At 35.2% G+C, this 17927-nt stretch overlaps 1 protein-coding gene across 1 annotated transcript in view; it reads right to left on the reverse strand.

Annotated features, from left to right (window-relative positions):
- The window catches only part of LOC129232632 (long-chain fatty acid transport protein 4-like), a 53472-nt gene that overhangs the window by 31895 nt on the left and 3650 nt on the right, over positions 1-17927 (reverse strand). The window contains exon 2 of the mRNA XM_054866764.1: positions 5599-5750. Within this exon, the coding sequence (XP_054722739.1) occupies positions 5599-5750 (152 nt within the window). The remainder of the gene's footprint in view (positions 1-5598; positions 5751-17927) is intronic.

A 17927-nucleotide genomic window follows, 5' to 3' on the forward strand; every position in this document is an offset into this window, starting at 1 on the left:
TGCCTCTAAATTCTCGGAGTCGGAATCTGGAATTTGGCGTCAAGAGCTATTTCTAACAAAATTTGTTTGAAGTAAATCCGCCTTCAAGTACGGAATCTACATTGACTTTCAGTTTCCCCGTAGGCGCTAATGTTAAGGGATTTGAACAGTTCAAAATTGAACGGAAAATTGCTCAAATCAAAAAGATATTTTATATACATGTTTTTCATCAAAAGCTTTTTCCTACAAAGTTTGTTTGAAGCAAATTCGCCTCACAGTTCGGAATTGCCTTGAATTTCCTCGTAGGCGCTAATGTTAAGTTTTTTTTGAACTGTTCAAAATTGAACAAAAAATAGTTCAAATCAAAAAGTGAAATATGGGAATGAGGTGTCCTCGCCGAGATCTTTCGAACAAAAAAAAGTTTGTTCGAATCGGACTATTCATTCAAAAGTTATTAGGGGGGGACAGACAGACAGACCGACAGACAGACCGACAGACAGACCGACAGACCGACAGACAGACCGACAGACATTTTTTCCCATCTCAATACCCTACTTTCCAATTTTTAATTTTTCAATATTTATTTAATTATTTTATTTATTTTTGAATTTTTTGTTTTTGTTTTTCGGGATATTTTTAAGATGCATTAAGCCTTCTTTCATGCTTTTTTCTTCTTTTTCTGACTTTTACTGGGAAAGTAGGCTAAAAACTGACATATAATATATTTTTGAAAAGCATGTAAAATATATAAAGAGAAGATAGTAATGTCAGTAAAAATCTAGAAAAAAAAAAGCGTCAACGTTCAATATCGTCATCCTCATCTTCGAAACTGTGCACAGAAATTGAATTTTACCATGTTTCACCTAAGCAATGCATGCAAAACGTGGAACATTAAGCCTCTGCGTTTTCATTGGCATCTAGATCACAGTCTTATATAATTACTGCTAATTTGTAGTCACAAAACATTAAATGCGGAATTCCTTCGAAAGTTTCGGAAAGTGACAAAAGAGTTGTGAACATTCCACCTCCTTTCATAATACATCCCCATTTAATTGGATTCATGTTTTTCTTAAGCTACTGTTGTACTTTTGGATAATAATCATAAAATGGATGCTGTGAAGCAACCGAGTTATAAGGAAAACAAAAAGTACTAGGCGGTCATCTTTGATCCGCCATTTTGGATAGAAGCTCACTCGGGAACTTAGGGGACTTTTCAGGATTCGTTCTACACATGTTCAGGAACTAATCCTGAAAAAATCAGCTAATTATAAATTTGTGGTGCATCGACCCTATTTTTGGCCTAAATTTACTGGGCTAAACAGCAATTACAAACACTTCGCAATTAAAGACAAAAGTCCATAGAAATTGCAAGTTTTATACAACATACGATACGATAAACAAATAAATACAGTGAAGCACCGTTTATACGTTTCTCTTTAATACGTTTTTATCAGTTATACGTTTTTAAAATTATTCCTTGCAAAGTCTAATACACATTAACCTATACCTATTATAGGGGAGACCGGGGCAAGATGACTATGCTAACAATTTTCGTGTTTAATTAATTTATTTTTAAGGATAGTAAAATTAATTTTACATGAGCTGTTAGAGTGGTCCTTTGTAGTATTAAATATATTACCATTTAATTTTTCAAATAAAAATAACGAAGGATATTTTTAATTTTTCATAACCTTAACAAATCGTCATCTTGCCCCAGTACTGGGGCAAGATGACTTTGACCTAGGGGCAAGATGACAACGTTGAAAAAGGTTGAACATATTTTATGTTTTGAATATGTTACCTAGTTTTACAAATGATAGCTATGTTTTTACATCTTACTAAGTATGAAATTAAGCGTAATGCATTGCAGCGTAATGTTCAAGTGTTAATTGTGCAGCTAACAATAGACACAAATAAAAATACCATTTTCATGATTGGAACATTCCTCATGCCACCACTCTTGGTTTTTACAGTTCTGGATCCATTCTTCTGTTGGAGGGTCACAAAATTCCACTTTCTAAGCAAGGCATCTTAGAACACTATTCTTTGAATTTTGTGCAACTGCATTGCTTGGCATGAATACGGGTCCACAGTAATAGACTTGGGCCGACAGGAACTTGGTCTGAGCTTTTTTTACTCCCTTTTTAGCTTCTTGAGTTTTTTTCCCTGTTTTTTTAAATAATTCTTTTTTTCTTCCGCTTTGCTCCTTGTTCTGACATTTCTTTGATGGGTGTGCTTGTAAGAATGTTTGAGCTTCAGTTTTTGTTTTCTCGCATTGTGTTGCTTTAGGCAATGCATTGAAATCAAAAACACTAACATGCTTCTTTGGTTTATCGGAATCAGCATTTGACTTCTGCTTCGTCTGGAGGGTTTATATGTTGGTTTTCTACTTCCTAGGTCTGAGGAATAGCACTATTATTCTTAATTTCAGAGCTAACAACGTCATAGTCCGCTAAAAACAAGAAAATTATGAGACTCAATACCTCATTCTTTAAACCCTTGATTGGCATTTCCAACTGTAGCTGCTTTGAAGTAAGCGGTGCTCAAAAGCTCACCAATATTTTTTTTTTCTGTTATAGTTTGTTCTTGATGAATAACCATAAAGTTGTCACATGCTTGGCTATACTAGGTTTTTAATGGGCAGAAAAATGACGCATTAGGAGCTAGAGATGATGCGATGTGTGAAATAGCAACCAAATCATGATAATGTTTTCCCACTGCAATATAAGATAGCCTGCAAAGCTATGTGAGATTTATGATTGTCAATAATCAGCAGAGCAGGATATTTTTTGCTTGGTTTAATTCATTCAACTAGTCATTTGGTCAACTAGTTTATAAATAGCCCCTGATCACCCGCTTTCGAATGATACCTCCATTGATTCAATGCGTCCTTTAGCCCCAGAGGAGAAGCGCAAGGTAGCGTGGATAAACGCACAGCGTTTACAGGAATTTGTAAAAGTGGACAACATAGTTAGTTTAATTAATTCCGAAACACGGGCAATAGGCAAGCTCGTCATCTTGCCCCGCGTTGCTGCCCATCATCTTGCCCCAGACTGCCTGTTTGAACAGATTCTTCTCCATAACCATAAAAAAAGGCAATTAGTTGACATTTATTCATGGTAATAGGTAGTATTTAAACTAAGTTACTCATAAATACTCAAGAGACACGATATATCCTATATGTATATGCAGCAGAGCTTATTTACACATGCATAAAAGATAGACCGTGGCAACGGTAAACAATCAGAGCTTCAGAACTAACACAAATATGGCAATTTCAGCATCTCTATACTATTGCTGAACGAACAGCGGATAGGAGAGCCAGTAGCATGCAGTTGATACAGTTACCTAGTTTAAAACGGAAAAATCAAGGCATTCGTCATCTTGCCCGGCTCGTCATCTTGCCCCGGTCTCCCCTACGTTTTTTCGTTTGTACGCTTTTTTCGTACAGTCCCTTCAAAAACGTATAAACGGTGCTTCACTGTATATTCAACGGGATGACAAACGAATTATATGGCGTTGTAAAGAACCCCACTGATGGCGGACGCTTTTTTAGAAAGAAATTCAATTTTTTAGGCTACCCTGTTTTTTAGAGTTTAACCATCGATCGTATTTTTCGCAAAAAGGGAAAAGGCAATTTTAATTGTGAAAATAAAAACAAGACATTGTAGTTCCTTTGTTTAAATTTTTCAAATTTTTGGGTGAAAATGAAAAGAATCTTCTATGTAAAAACTTCTATGTAAAAAATAGATTTGCAAAATCAGATGGCTACATTGGATTTCCACTGTTTTAGAATCAAACTTCAGTTTTTGGTAAATTCAGTTCAGTGATCGGAAGTAGCGCTCTTACAAGTAGCGACGCAACTGTAGTGGCTACGTTTTTTAGTAGTTTGTAGTGTTAGCGCAATACCCTTAAAAAAAGTAGAGTAGTAAGTAGTCCGATACAAAAAATAGATGTTTGTAGCGATTTCTTGAAACAACCATTGGTGTTCCCATAGGATCTTCATATACGCCGTATGCTCTCCAACATTTTTTTTTTTTTTTGACTTAAAGCTTTTACCCTCAAACTACAAAAATGTTCATATTATGACATATTGTGTATATGATCGCATACACATATTGTGCGTAATGGATTACTGGGAGCATACCCTCAGAAAAATTCATGGGAGCATCACTGTAAACGAACTTTAACTAAAATAAAAGAAGAAATTAAAAAAACAGAAAGAAACGAGGTTCAAACGAATCTGACTAATGCAAATCTTATGCGAGTACATCAGAGGATGCAATGAAAAATAAGACTAATAAAAAAATTTTGAAAAAAAAATAGAACCGACTTCAAAATTGCTCTAAAAAGTGAAAAATAATTTTATTCTTTAAACACCATCGATAATACTTTGAAACATAATTTTTGAAGTTGGCGCAAAAACGATCGATAAAATCATTCACAACCATAACTCAACTACAAGTATAAATTTAACCACGTCTAGTTTCGTCACTACCACATGCATTACGCATTGATGACAGCATATTTGAGTAACGATATAAATGTTCCGTTCCTAAGTTTGGATGATTTTTTGATAAAAATATGAACGAAGCATGGTTACAATGGATTTTACTTTTTGTTTTTGCGCCAACTTCAAAAATTATGTTTAAAAGTATTATCGATGGTGTTTAAAGAATAAAATTATTTTTCACTTTTTAGAGCAATTTTGAAGTCGGTTCTATTTTTTTTCAAAATTTTTTTATTTCATTCTTTTTAGTGTAAATGTAGATATTTCAGTAAAAGTAAGAAGTTACCTAGTAAGAAGTGCGGCTCTATATCACTATATTGCTTTAGAAAAGCCTTTATTCAAAATTATCATTACAATTACTATTAATGTTACAGTTATATGGCACCAAACTTTTATAACAATGAGTTTCCTATTGTCGCGTAGATGAAGATAGCGAAGACAATGTGAAAGCCAAATGAAGCGAATACTCGTTAGTCTCAACTCGAGATCTTTATTCAGAACCACGAATGAACGTTACATCTCCTTATATACAACTTGAAAAAGTGCTGGAACTTTTCAGACTTGAAAAAATACAGAAATTAATAGAACATTCGAGAAAATACGGGAAACAGTAGAAACGAAATTTTTGTGAAATTCACTTTGTCCTAGTCGGGATTTGAACCCGGGTCGCTCGTGTGGGAGACGAGAATTCTACCACTGAGCCACCGTTATCCACGGATGAAAAGTGCGAACTTCGCTACAATATCATTTTAATCATTTAATAGGGAAATTTACTGTTTTTTGCCCATAACTTTTTTTCTAAAGAACAAATATGGTCAAACGAAGTAATGGGACCTAAGTTGAGCCATCCTCTATCCATTAAAAAAAGAATCATCAAAATCGGTTCACTAGGTGGGACGCTATGAGTGGACAAACAAAAAAAAAAAACATACATACGGTATGAACTGATAACCGCCTCCTTTTTGAAGTCGGTTAAAAATACGAACTAACCACAGACAGATCATTTTGACGCCATACATTTCCTCTCTCTCTCTAATAGGATTTTCCTATTCTAATTTCCAAATTCTTCTTCCCTTTCCTATTCTATTAGGACAGAAATCCGCACTCACCTGATGTCCCTCCCGATGGTCTTGCGGATGACGGAGAAAGGAGGTAGCTCTGCAGATGCGACGAAGATGAATGCTGCTGCTGAGAGGCAGACCACCAACAGCAGCAGGACCACCAGGACGAGCAGAAAGGACGCCACGTTGGATGGACTGCACTGTCACCGATGTATGATTGGAGTCTGCAGATAAACTCGGGCTGCACTGATCTGTAGGGATAAATTGGATTTGTGTTCAGTTGTGATATTTTGTGGTCGGAGTAATATTTGTTGAGGTTCAGTTCTGAAGTTTCCTATGTACAGGATGGCGTGAGCACCCAGACTGTCTATTAGGGTGGTTCAAAAAAAATAATAATAATCGAGCTAAAGTCCAGGCCACCCCCTTATTTTTTTAGACTTACTAATACAATTATACTGTAAAAGTTTTAGCTTCTTACTCAAATTTAAAGAGGATGCTCAATGACCCCTTAATTTAACATTAACTGGAGTATAGAAAATGCCTCAAATTTAGAAACATTTAATTTCCCCAGCTGTTTTTTCTTTCTTTTTTTTCGTAAATAACAATTTTATTGCAATGTAGATGCATATTACTGGTGAATATTGTAATATGTAGCATTGTTTTTTCAGTTCAATGTATTTTTATCCCCCCCCCCTTCCCCATACATGTGAAGTTTGAGGGAAGGAGTTGAGCACCCTCTTACAGATGAAATAGGAAGCTAAAATTCTTCCAGTTGCTATATTACTATCCACAAGTCTAAAAATATTGAGGGTTGGCCCGTTATGTTGGAGAAACTTTTTTTACATGTATTTTTTAACCACCCTACTGTCTATACTGCATTAGACATAGAAAAGTGATTATCATGTGGCATACACTCAGAGATCCAACTTTGTCCCAGAGCCTTGAGATCCTTTTGACTTAGAGGTAAAGCACTGGGTTACTGTCAGGAAAGTCCCTGGTTTAAAAACCCGCCACGGAAACGCAGCTTTTTTTTTTCTCTCTTTTTACTTCCTTTTACAAAAAAAAAGGAAGTATTGTATTCGCGAAAAGAATTTCACCCAAAAATCGGCCTTATTTTCCATTTTGCTCACCCCCAAACGAATGTTGAGTTTTTTTTTCAACCCGACCACACGTGGATATGTGCCTAGGAAAGTACAGACACCCGAAATATCCATTTTGACGATCCCCGAGTTAATTACAACGAATTTTCTCGTGACGTCTGTATGTACGTATTTATGTGCGTATGTGTGTATGCATGTCGCATAACTCAAGAACGAAATGTCCTAGAATGTTGAAATTTGGTACGTAGACTCCTAGTGGGGTCTAGTTGTACACCTTCCTTTTTGGTTGCATTTGTATGCTTCCAAAGGGGTCTTTTGCCCCTTTTTGGGGGGAAATCACTGTTAATTTCGATGTAAACTCAAGTGGTGTTATAATTTGGCGGACACTTGGCGATATATCACCAGTCTTTTCGTCGTCAAGTTTTGTCGCCAACTTAGCGACAAATTTGGCGATTAATTTTTTTTTTTTTTTTTTTTTAAATCTGGTTTCAATTTGGCCATTGTTAGTGATATTTAGAGAGTAAACTATTGACTCATATTAAAACTGCCAATAATGAGAAAATGACATTAAATTGGAGTAAAAGTAAGTAGTGTGATGCACACATCAGCTCGTTTATTTCATGCATAAATAAAAAAAGAACAAATTGAGGTACGCACTTGTTTTTTTTTTTTCAATTCGAAAAAGAGTATACAGCAGTTTTATAAAGCATTATTTTACTTATTAAATAATCTATATACATAAATGGCTACTTATGTATGTGTATGTCCGGGGTAAACTTTAAAACTATTGCACCAATTTTAATAATTTTTTCCTTGTAGATAGCTACATTATCAGGGAGAAACATAGGCTATTATTTATTCATAAAAAACCGAGTTTAAAAAAGTTATGATGAACGAGCTGATGTGTACATCACATGACTTCCTTTTACCTCAATTTAATGTAATTTCCTCATTATTAGCAATTTTAATGTGATTCAATAGTTTACTCTCTAAATATCACCAACAGCGGCCAATCAGTAGTTGAAATCAGTTTTTGAAAAAAAATCGCCAAATTTGTCGCCAAATTGGCGACAAAAAGCGACCAAAAGACTGGCGATATATCGCCAAGTGTCCGCCAAATTATAACACTACTTGAGTTAACATAGAAATTAACAATGATTTCCCCCCCCCCTTCCAATAGGGGCAAAAGACCCCTTTAGAAACCAATAGGGGAGGTGTACAACTAGATCCCACTAGGAGTCAACGTACCAAATTTCAACTTTTTAGGACATACATACGCACATACATACATACGTACGTACAGACGTCAAGAGAAAACTCGTTGTAATTAACTCGGAAATCGTCAAAATGGATATTTCGCGTGTCCATACGTTCTTTGGCACTTATCCACGCGTGGTCCAATCGAAAAAAAAAAAAAAAACTCATCATTCGTTCGGGGGTGAGTAAAATGGAAATTAAGGTTGATTTTTGAGTGAAATTTTTTTTCGCGAGTACAATACTTCCTTTTTTGTAAAAGGAAGTAAAAACAAGTAAGCTTCATGTAATTTCCCCATTAAATGATTAAATATAAAACCCATTGTTACAAAAATTCATTGCCTTACAACAGCAATATTAATAGTAATCATAATGAAAATTTTGAAACAAGGCTTCTCTGGAGCAAGTATGAAATTTATAGCTTTCTTAGGATTTTCATCCTCATCTATGCAATAATCGATGCTGGGACTAAGTAAAACTAGTATGTTGTGGCCATCACGAAACTTTCTTCTATATTTTTCTTTTTTTTTTCTGATCCCTTCCCATGCTTGACGAAGAAGCAATATTCCCAACAAAAACAAAATTACACATGCAAAAACTTGACGACCATCCCAATGTCTGAATTATTGCAAAAGCAAAGCAAAGAGCGAAAATTGAAAGTTGTTTTCAAAGCCTTGCTTGAATTAATTACAAATATTTTATTTGTTAACAAACATAAGATGGCAACAGTTAAAAATTTTAAATCATTGAGATAATACTTCCGATCATTTCCATACAATTAAAATCGCGAGAAATACGCAGACGACAATCTATTACGATTTATCTTTCTTATTGTTGCATTAATAAAGCTATTTTTATTCGCAAAAAAAAAAAAAAAAAAAAAACACCTTGGAGCGATTGGTGTCAAAATTGAACCAAAGCCTGTTTACATATGGGTTCACATATATTCCAAATTTCAACCAGAACGTAGCATTACTTCTTGAGATAGGGCACTCACAATGGAAAAAAAGAACGGGCTTCTTGAGATACAGCAGTCACAATTGACGACAAAAAATGTTCTATAGCTCAACCCCCTTTTGAGTTATTGACACCAAAATTGAATCAGCACCTGTTCCTGTTACTGGCAACATGTGGACCAAATTTTGTTTGGTTCCGTTAGTTACTTCCTGAGGAATAGCAATCACGCGTAACTCAAAAAACATCCCATTGCTCCACCCCCTTGGAGGAATTCGTGCCAAAAACCAATGGGCACAAGTTCACATAGGGGCACATATGTGTACCAAATTTCGTTCGATTTCATGTGGTAGTTTTTGCTGTAAGAGCGGCCACAAAAAACTGGTCACACACAGACAGACAGACATTTTCCAAAAATAGTCGAAATGGACTCAGCACACCTCAAAACGTTCGAATCCGTCAAAATTCGAAATTCGAAAATTTGCACGAATCCAATACTTTCTTCTATATATTAGATATAGAAGAAAGTAAAAACAATTGATTTTATGAACAGTTAGAAAATAGAAAGTGTTTATTACCTAAAACTACACAGGCCTGCCAAATTCGGATCATGAAAAAGGGATTGTACGGTAATGAGTGACTTTTATTCTATTGGGTGCGCTGATTTCATATATGACATCTATTTTTCTCAATCACACAAGAGAGTTTTACTAATTGGGCTTTAGCATAGAGGCAGTAAAGTCTATTTTTTCCTATTCTGGAGGAAAGAGTCTTTTCAAAATATCTGTAACTCCTTTGCAAAGGAGTTTATGTATGAAACAAAATTCGCATTATGACAAAGTGATTGTGCAATAATGAGTTATTTTTATTCTATTAGGTGCGCTGATTATCAAATATGACATCCATTTTTCTCAATCGCATAAAGAGATTTTCATCAATGGGGCTTTAACATATACGCAGTAATTGTTTCTCACTAGATTATTACTGACCCAGGTAACGCCGGGTATTTTCGCTAGTTTTCACATAAGCCGGTACATGGCGCAATAGGGTTTCTCTGAAAAATTTACTGATCGACTCATTTTGTAAATAGGTACAGTACAGAAAAAAAAAAAAAAAAAGCAATGTGCGCTTTATGGTTCTACGAAAGCAAATTTGTTGTAAACAATAGTACGCAACTCCAGTTCTGGATATCAATAAATTAAATAATGAATCGCTCAAACCATTGGAAGAATGCCTGCTGAAACGCTGCAAAACAATTGGTGTTAAATTTAATGTTGTCTATGTATTTTACGTACCGCTAGAGGAGCTTATGTGGAATTTAATGATTATTTAAAATTGTGCTGCAGAATTTTAAATTGTGTTTTAGATAATGCTATATTATAACCATACTTAATTTCCTTTCTAACCTTAACTATATCTGTGGGTGTAATTTGAATAAATAAAAATAGAAAATAAAAACATCTGCATCAGGCGATGGGCACTTCGCGTCTTTTTCATTTGAATGCTGCAAGTTGCATTCGAAAAATGTTTTTGCAATCCGAATTGCAAAAGCATCTTAGCACATTAGTAGTGCAATAGCACGTTTTCCATCGGTTAGTTTTCGTCGAGGCATGACAAAACTATAAGGTGTAAACCAACCTAAGGTAAGGAGGAAGTCGGGAAGGCATAAACCGACTCCCTAATTTCGTATATAAATTTGACTCCATTATATTATAAAAATCAACCAAACTTTGTTAACATTACCATAACGTTATTACACGTCAAGAAGTCGTCGCTCAGTTAAATTAATAATCTATCGAACACGACCTCGTGTGTCTTTTACTTTTCAACAACAATGAGGTGTTGCATTTTGCAGTTTGTGTAAAATGAAATAAATATATTTAATAATTGAAATACATTACAAATATGGATGAGGTGCTGCCTTATATATTACTAGAAATGATCATTTCGTGGGAACATTGAAGGAACCGGAACGTCAATAGTGGTCAAGTGCGAAGCAATTCGGATTGCTCAATAGTACGGGAAGTTTATTTGCTGAAAATCATACATGCGGTTCGCATGCAACGTGAGTCGCTTCCAGGCGGGTCCATCGTTTAGAGCCCCCCCCCCCCCCACCCGGTTTTGAAAAAATAATGTTTTTACACACAAGTGGGCGTAGTTGATGTTTGTGTTTCTAAAAGATTGGCATTGAGTATACTACCTTTACATTCCCTCCCAGGAAAATTAAAAATGAGTCACGCTTCCAAGGAAAAAAAAATGCATATGAGGCTCTTAGGCGTGAGGTCGACCCTCTTTCTTTACACCGAACAATAAGTGAAAAAATTGTGAAAAAAACATCCAGGAAAAAAAATTATTTTTGATGATTTTTTAAATATTTTAGGAAGGAATTCTTCCCCCTCCCCCTAACTTTTCTGTTTTTATCGTTTTCACTTCTCTAGCGCCTCAGGAGAAGGTTAACGTTTAGGATAATGCTCCTCTCACTCCAAATATAAATAAATATATATTTACTAAAAAGGCTGTGAAACTGTCGAAAACTAAAAAAAAGGGGGTAGAGCTGTCCCCAAAACGTGGTTGGTGATGGGGGAAAATGGAGTAACCCTACTGGAGTTTAGGGTTAATCCACTGGAGTTAGGGATAAAATGTCAACTATCAAAATATCACCAAACAGGCAATGGCTTCGCTCAAATGTAGAAGCAATTTTCACCCTCATAACTGGACGGGCGATTTTCTAGTCAAAGATAAATATGATGATGTGCCAAGTAAACATCCTTCAAATTAGAAATATGCTACAAATTTTACGCATAAAAAAACAGGACGAATGCTGGATCGAGCCTATAAACAAGAATGAAATAAATTTCAGTTCGTCGAACCGGACACCGAAAGTTTGTTGCTGAAAGATGGACCTTACTGGTGATTACATTATCTGTCTCGTGATCATGAAGAAACGTTATTTCCTTGTCTCGCAAGATAAGTTTCTGTACGTGCCTTTAAGATGCTATTACTTTCCGCAAATAAAATTTCGAAATCCAACAAGCTATACAGTTTCATCGATGAGTTCATCAAGATCCACTACAAAGATTGTACAGTTAAGAAGGTATCATGTTTGACGCAGTTAAATGTCTGCTAAAGTGACATGAGAACCGCTAACGGCAAATAGGTAACATGTGCAAAATTTACAAAACTGAAATTTTATGCAGAAAGGTTATTTAGGTAGTTTAATGCACTGCTTACAATAGGAGATGCACTGATTTACAGCAAAAAGAAATAAGGTCCATTTAGTTTGAAAATTACGTCACACGTTTTTAAAAAGGAGTACTGGGTCCGATCTTCTGTGTGGGACCAGGCCTTTCCCTCAATCCTCTTTTTACACAACATACCATCATTTCCATAACACATCATCGGGGGTGCCCAACGGGGGGGGGGGGCGCTCATGGCGCAGACTACGCCATTGAAATTTTTATGGGGGCTTAAGGGGTATTTTTCCTTTTTTGGGGGGGTCCTTCTTTTTTGTGTGTTGGGGGGGGGGGCTTTGCGATATTTGGGGGGGGGGTGCACTTGCTCTTAGGGGGTGGGCAGCCCTGCACATCATCAGAATATTTTAAGCAGCTCTCATATTTTAGTACTTATTACGTACTATGAACCATTAAATACACAATTCAGTAATATATCCTTGTTCGATGATACACTTTATTTTTACTCCAGCCACTAACTTCAAACAGAAATCTCTATAATAGCTTTATCTACAAAAGTTAAAATTGAGAATTGTAAAGATTAGAGGAATACATTCAACTTTAATGCTCCGAAAATTCCTTTATTTAAATATAAGTAGAAAATAGTTCGTCAAGATATGACGGGTGAAAATTGCTTCTGCATTTGAACGAAGTAATTGCCTGTTTGGTGATATTTCGATAGTTGAAATTTTAACCCTAACTCCAGTGGATTAACCCTAAACTCCTGTAGATAGAGTTCACTGTTGACCACTTTTTCGTTTCTTCATTCCACTGAAATGAGTCTTACCACTAAAACAGTCAAGTTACCGGATCCAGTTCAGCCTTGTCACAATGAAGCCTTTCCCTGCATGTTAAAACTTACCAAAACATATTATCAAATTATCACGCCGTGCCGCAAGTTTCATTGTGGATGACATCAGAAGCGTTACTCGATCCTTGGCTATTATATATATGAGGATATTTACGCCATTTGTAAAAACTGTGATATGTTTTTAATGCAATGCCATAAGCTCATTTGTAAGGCAGTTGTAGCAAAGACCGGGCATGATTTTTACTTTAAACTAGAGATTTACTGAATATTCGGTTGGTGTTGGGTATGCTGCACATTCGGCACACAAACCGAATATTATTTTCAGTCGAATACTTTAATATTTGGATACCGAATGGAAAACAAATTTAAATATTCAGACAACTGGTAAACAAACCCATGTTTTTTTAAATAAAATTAATGAATGTTATAGTATAGTCAGTGGCGTACCTACACACGCATGCTCATACACATACACATTCGCGCACGCCTTTACGCACATATACACGCCTACGTGCACACACGTAAGCCTACACACACACACTTAACTATACACACGTAACCACCCAGGAGGATGGATATGCTTGGGGGGGGGAGCCGTTCCTAGAAATAATAACTCCAATGAGTAGTGTCTTGTCGCAGCTCGTGATTGCGAAACACATAATTTGAATTCAAAGTTTCAGAATTCTAATTAGAGTTGATTGGGGGAAAGTCGGTTACAGGTTTCTTGAAAGTTTGGGAAATTTTTTTTTTTTTTTTTTTTTTTGACCCGTGGACCAGCTAGAACTTTTTGAAAACAATTCACTGACGGCTGTTTTTTTTTTTTTTTCGTTTTTATTTTTCCTTTTCTTCTTGTATTTCAAAAAAAAAAAAAAAAGAGAAGAAACTTAGCATTTGATTACCGTTAAAAAAATAATTTCTGTACTAAACGGTGAGGTTTTTTTTCCGTTTTTACAAAATATTTATAATAATTGAATTAATGTATATAAAATAAATTTTCACTTAGTGTTAAAGAAGTTACAAAAAATATTTGAATGTAATAATTATACTCAAGTAATGAACATTGCTAAAAAATCATAGAAAGCTGCAAAAGTTAATCGAAAATTTCACGTAAATAAATACGTATGGGATATTATTGTTATTATATCTATTTTTTTTTCCTCCCTTTCTTTTCTTTTATTTGTTTATTTGTTTATTTTTATTTGTTTATTTATTTTTGGTGCTTGAGTAAGGAAATTTTTTTAACGTGAACGAAGAAAAATCTCTGCACACCGGCAAAATTTTTCTGAGGACAGGTGTCGGTCCGCCGGACAATGCCGTCCGAAGAGCTGACAGCGCCCGGGGCGAAAGTTTCCTGACGCCCCCTCCCCCCAACACGCACAAAAAAAAAAAAAAAAAAAAAAAAAAATCAATTATAACATCAATGCATAATATGCCTGAACGTGTCATAATTGAATTTTTTACATATTAATGACCGGAACAATCAGAGGGCTATGTATAATACAATCTCAATCTAACACACAAGCAATGAATCTGTTTCTAATATTTATCCCAAAAACTTTTCGAAAAATGGAAATATTAAAAATCCAATTATTTATCTAGTAAAATGTTATTCCACTCGACAAAAAACAAACAATTAAAACTGAATTGGTTATTCATATTGATCAAACTAAGAACACGTATAAGTAATTTGCTGGTTATAAATAGAAAATGTATTTATCGAAGTAAATTACATCCAACATTAAATTTCGATCTGGACTCATCCAATGATTCTTTTCAAGAGTTTTTTGGTTTTATTTGTACCAACTTAATATCAGCTTTCATGTAACAAAGATGTTATTCTTTTGCATCAAATATGTGTAAGTTTTAGGGAAAAGCCCACAAATACTCAACAACATCGTAAATCGCTCAGAATTTCGTTTTTGGAGCTCTAATTTCGAAAAATCACTCGCCCTTATATTACAAAATATGGCCTTATAAATTGTGTTTTAACATTTCAGTATAAGAAAATTTTCGTGCAAAGGTCCCCATGCATCCTTTCTTTAATATCACAAGCAATGGGTTTTTTAAATGACAAATACAAAAAATAGCCCCTGAATGTAAAAAGTTGCTTAAATTTTTTGGACCATAATTTTGAACAATTTTCCCGGGAAATGCTCCAGACCGTCCTATCCATAAAATCTTCAAAGTTTGTCTAAAGTTTCCTGTTTCAAATTTCAATTTCGAAAACTTGCAGGTGGACAAGGAATTGATTTCAATCTATTTAAAGAAATAATTGATCGAAAAGTCTTTGAGCTCCCTCCCTACCTTAACATCAATAAACATGGCCTATAATCGCGTTTTTAAGACTAAAATAACGTTTTTAAAATTAAAAGTTTCAAAATTTTGAACGGACACCTTTTGCCCTTTTTCCTATCCGTTCAAAAAAAAAGAAAAAAAAAATCTTTTTTTTTTTTCTTTTTCTTTTTTTGTTTTTTCAATGTGCCCCTTAAAACTTTTTTCTGGTTACGTCCATGCACGCAGGGGTTAGAATTCAAGCAAATTTGGTAAGAACTAGACAAAGGAGAAGTGCCTTTTGCTTGATTCTAATATTTTCAGAAATTGTATCTGCTTCAATGATACAAAAGAAACGAATGTTTTGGAGACTTAAAGAGAGGAATATTTTCGTGTACTAGGAAAAAATAGAGAATCATTGCAATTTTTCTTTTTTTTTTTTTTGTGCGTGTGTGTCTATGACTGTGTATCTACGATACACAAAATGAGGGGGCGCCTTGCGGCGCCCCTAATTTTATACAAATGGGTATTTCATGCGATGAGGGGCGACGCAAGGCGCGGCGCCCCTCATTTCGCGTGAATGTCTTCGTGTTTCGTGGAAACGAGGGGTGCCTTGCGGCGCCCCCTCATTTTGTGGCGCCCATGGCGATTTCCCCGCTCGCCCCCCCCCCCGTTCTGACGGCCCTGCCGCCGGACCACCGATTGAGAATCGCTATGCTAGAATATGTGATTTCTAAAATGTGTGTGTGTGTGTTTCTCTCTCGTGTGAAAGCCGTACTTTGCTCAATTCGACATCAATCTCCATAGTAAGGTATCATTTTTAAGGTTTTGTTCCCATGCTTTCCGTCAAAAATAAACAGAGTTCCTATTTTATCTATTTAAAAGAAATTTAAACTTAAAGAAACCGGTAGATTCTTCCGGTTAAATTGCATATTTGCGCTTGGATTGTCGGAAGAGAGCCAGATAGCCCAGTTGGTAAAGCGTTCGGCTCACAATCGAAGGGTCCAAGCGTCCAAGGGGTCGAATCATTATTTTTTTTTCTCCCATGTAAAAAAACCCCACTAAAATAGAGGCAGCGAGAAGCAAAGGGGTGTAGGTAAGTGGCTGATTTGAGAAAAACGCATTTGGAAAGTTTAGATCTTAGGTAAGCCTTCGTTGATTTTTTTTTTTTTTTTTTCTAAATCATGCTGTACAGCAGCTCCTACCAGGGCTAGTAGTACTATCTCTTCCCCCATTACAGAGGAGAGGTTCCCCTATCATTTGCACTGGTTATCTCCAATTTTTTTAATTTGACATTCACATCCCTTTGCTTCTCACTGCCTCAATTAATTAATTTAATTAAATTAATTAATTGATATTTGAAAAAAACTGCATTAACATCAAATGTGATCTGCAAATGTTTTTGAACTCGAGTTGATAAATACAAAAATATTTTATAAACGATTAAAAATTTGAACAAGGTACATAAACATGCATAAGGAGAGCGTAAATTACATAGTAGGAATTGAAAAACAACTTTTTAAAAGTATACAAATACACTTGTAGGTTCCTAAAATCGCTAAAGGTCTCTTTTTGAGGGAAAATAATTGATCTCCTTAGAAATACGCTTGTAGAAGCGTTATAAAAATATCTCTAGTTATATAAAACAGAAAAAGCATTTACCTCCGGCAGCGAGGAAGGCAGAACGGCAAACCGCGTGCGTCTCGAACAGCAATAATGACAGTAGGCGGGTTTCGTTACGTAAATGATACCAGCCTTGTGCCGAAGGTCGGTGAGGGAGGGAGGCCAACATGTTGATAGCTTTATTGTGCGCGCTTCTCCCTGTCGTACTACATCAATACTTCCGGGGAACATTTTCTGTTTTGTTCCACTCGATAATTTTGAACATTTGAGGCTTTATTGTTCTGTCTGGGAAAATTATGCATTCGAATAACGAGATAGTTCGATAATTGGTTTTTGCTCTATGAAGTAATTTAGGATATTCAAGAAACTTTCACAAAAACGTATATACAGTGGCTCCCAAAAGTCTTCGTAGACCTACGACTTTCAACGAAATAGGCCCCAAATCATTGGTTAGAATTAATATTTCGGAATAGGTATTTAATTATAAGATCTATGATCAATTTTTAATAAAACTGCATGAGAAGTTTTTAAAAAATATTAAAACTTAATTTTTTTTAAATCAAAAACCGAAAAGTGCCGGAAATTTTATCTCACAAAAGTTTTCGTACACTTTATAAGATGTCTATATATTATTGAATAATCTAACTTTTGATTAAGTTATTAATTAGCAGAATATCATATAGTATTCATAACACCTTTTAAACGTCTGGGAATAGATTTCATTCTGTTTCTATCTTTTTTTAGCGTAATTTCTGTGTAAGTGTTCTACCACACTTCGAGTATTACTATTTCTAGCTCTATTTTCGTTTTAAAGCCCTATTTTCGTAATCTAGCCTCCAGATATCTCTAAATACGTTACATTAAGTTACTGTCTGGAGATTGAGGGGGTATTTTCTAAACTTAAGGACAATTTTAGAGGCACTAGACGCAAACGTTGAAAACCGTGTGCTTCTTATCGTTATCTTGATAAAAAACAAAGTTGTTTCCAATAACCAATATTTTGGCTAAGAATTCAAAATTGGTTTTTAAAATATTTAAAGGAACAGCGTGATTCATTATTTCATCAAAAAATTACAAACTACCCAGTCCTGATGCTGATATGCACCCTCACACTAAAACACCTTCACCGTCCTG

This window comes from Uloborus diversus, unplaced genomic scaffold, assembly GCF_026930045.1.
Source record: "Uloborus diversus isolate 005 unplaced genomic scaffold, Udiv.v.3.1 scaffold_13, whole genome shotgun sequence".
Taxonomy (NCBI): Eukaryota; Metazoa; Arthropoda; class Arachnida; order Araneae; family Uloboridae; genus Uloborus; species Uloborus diversus.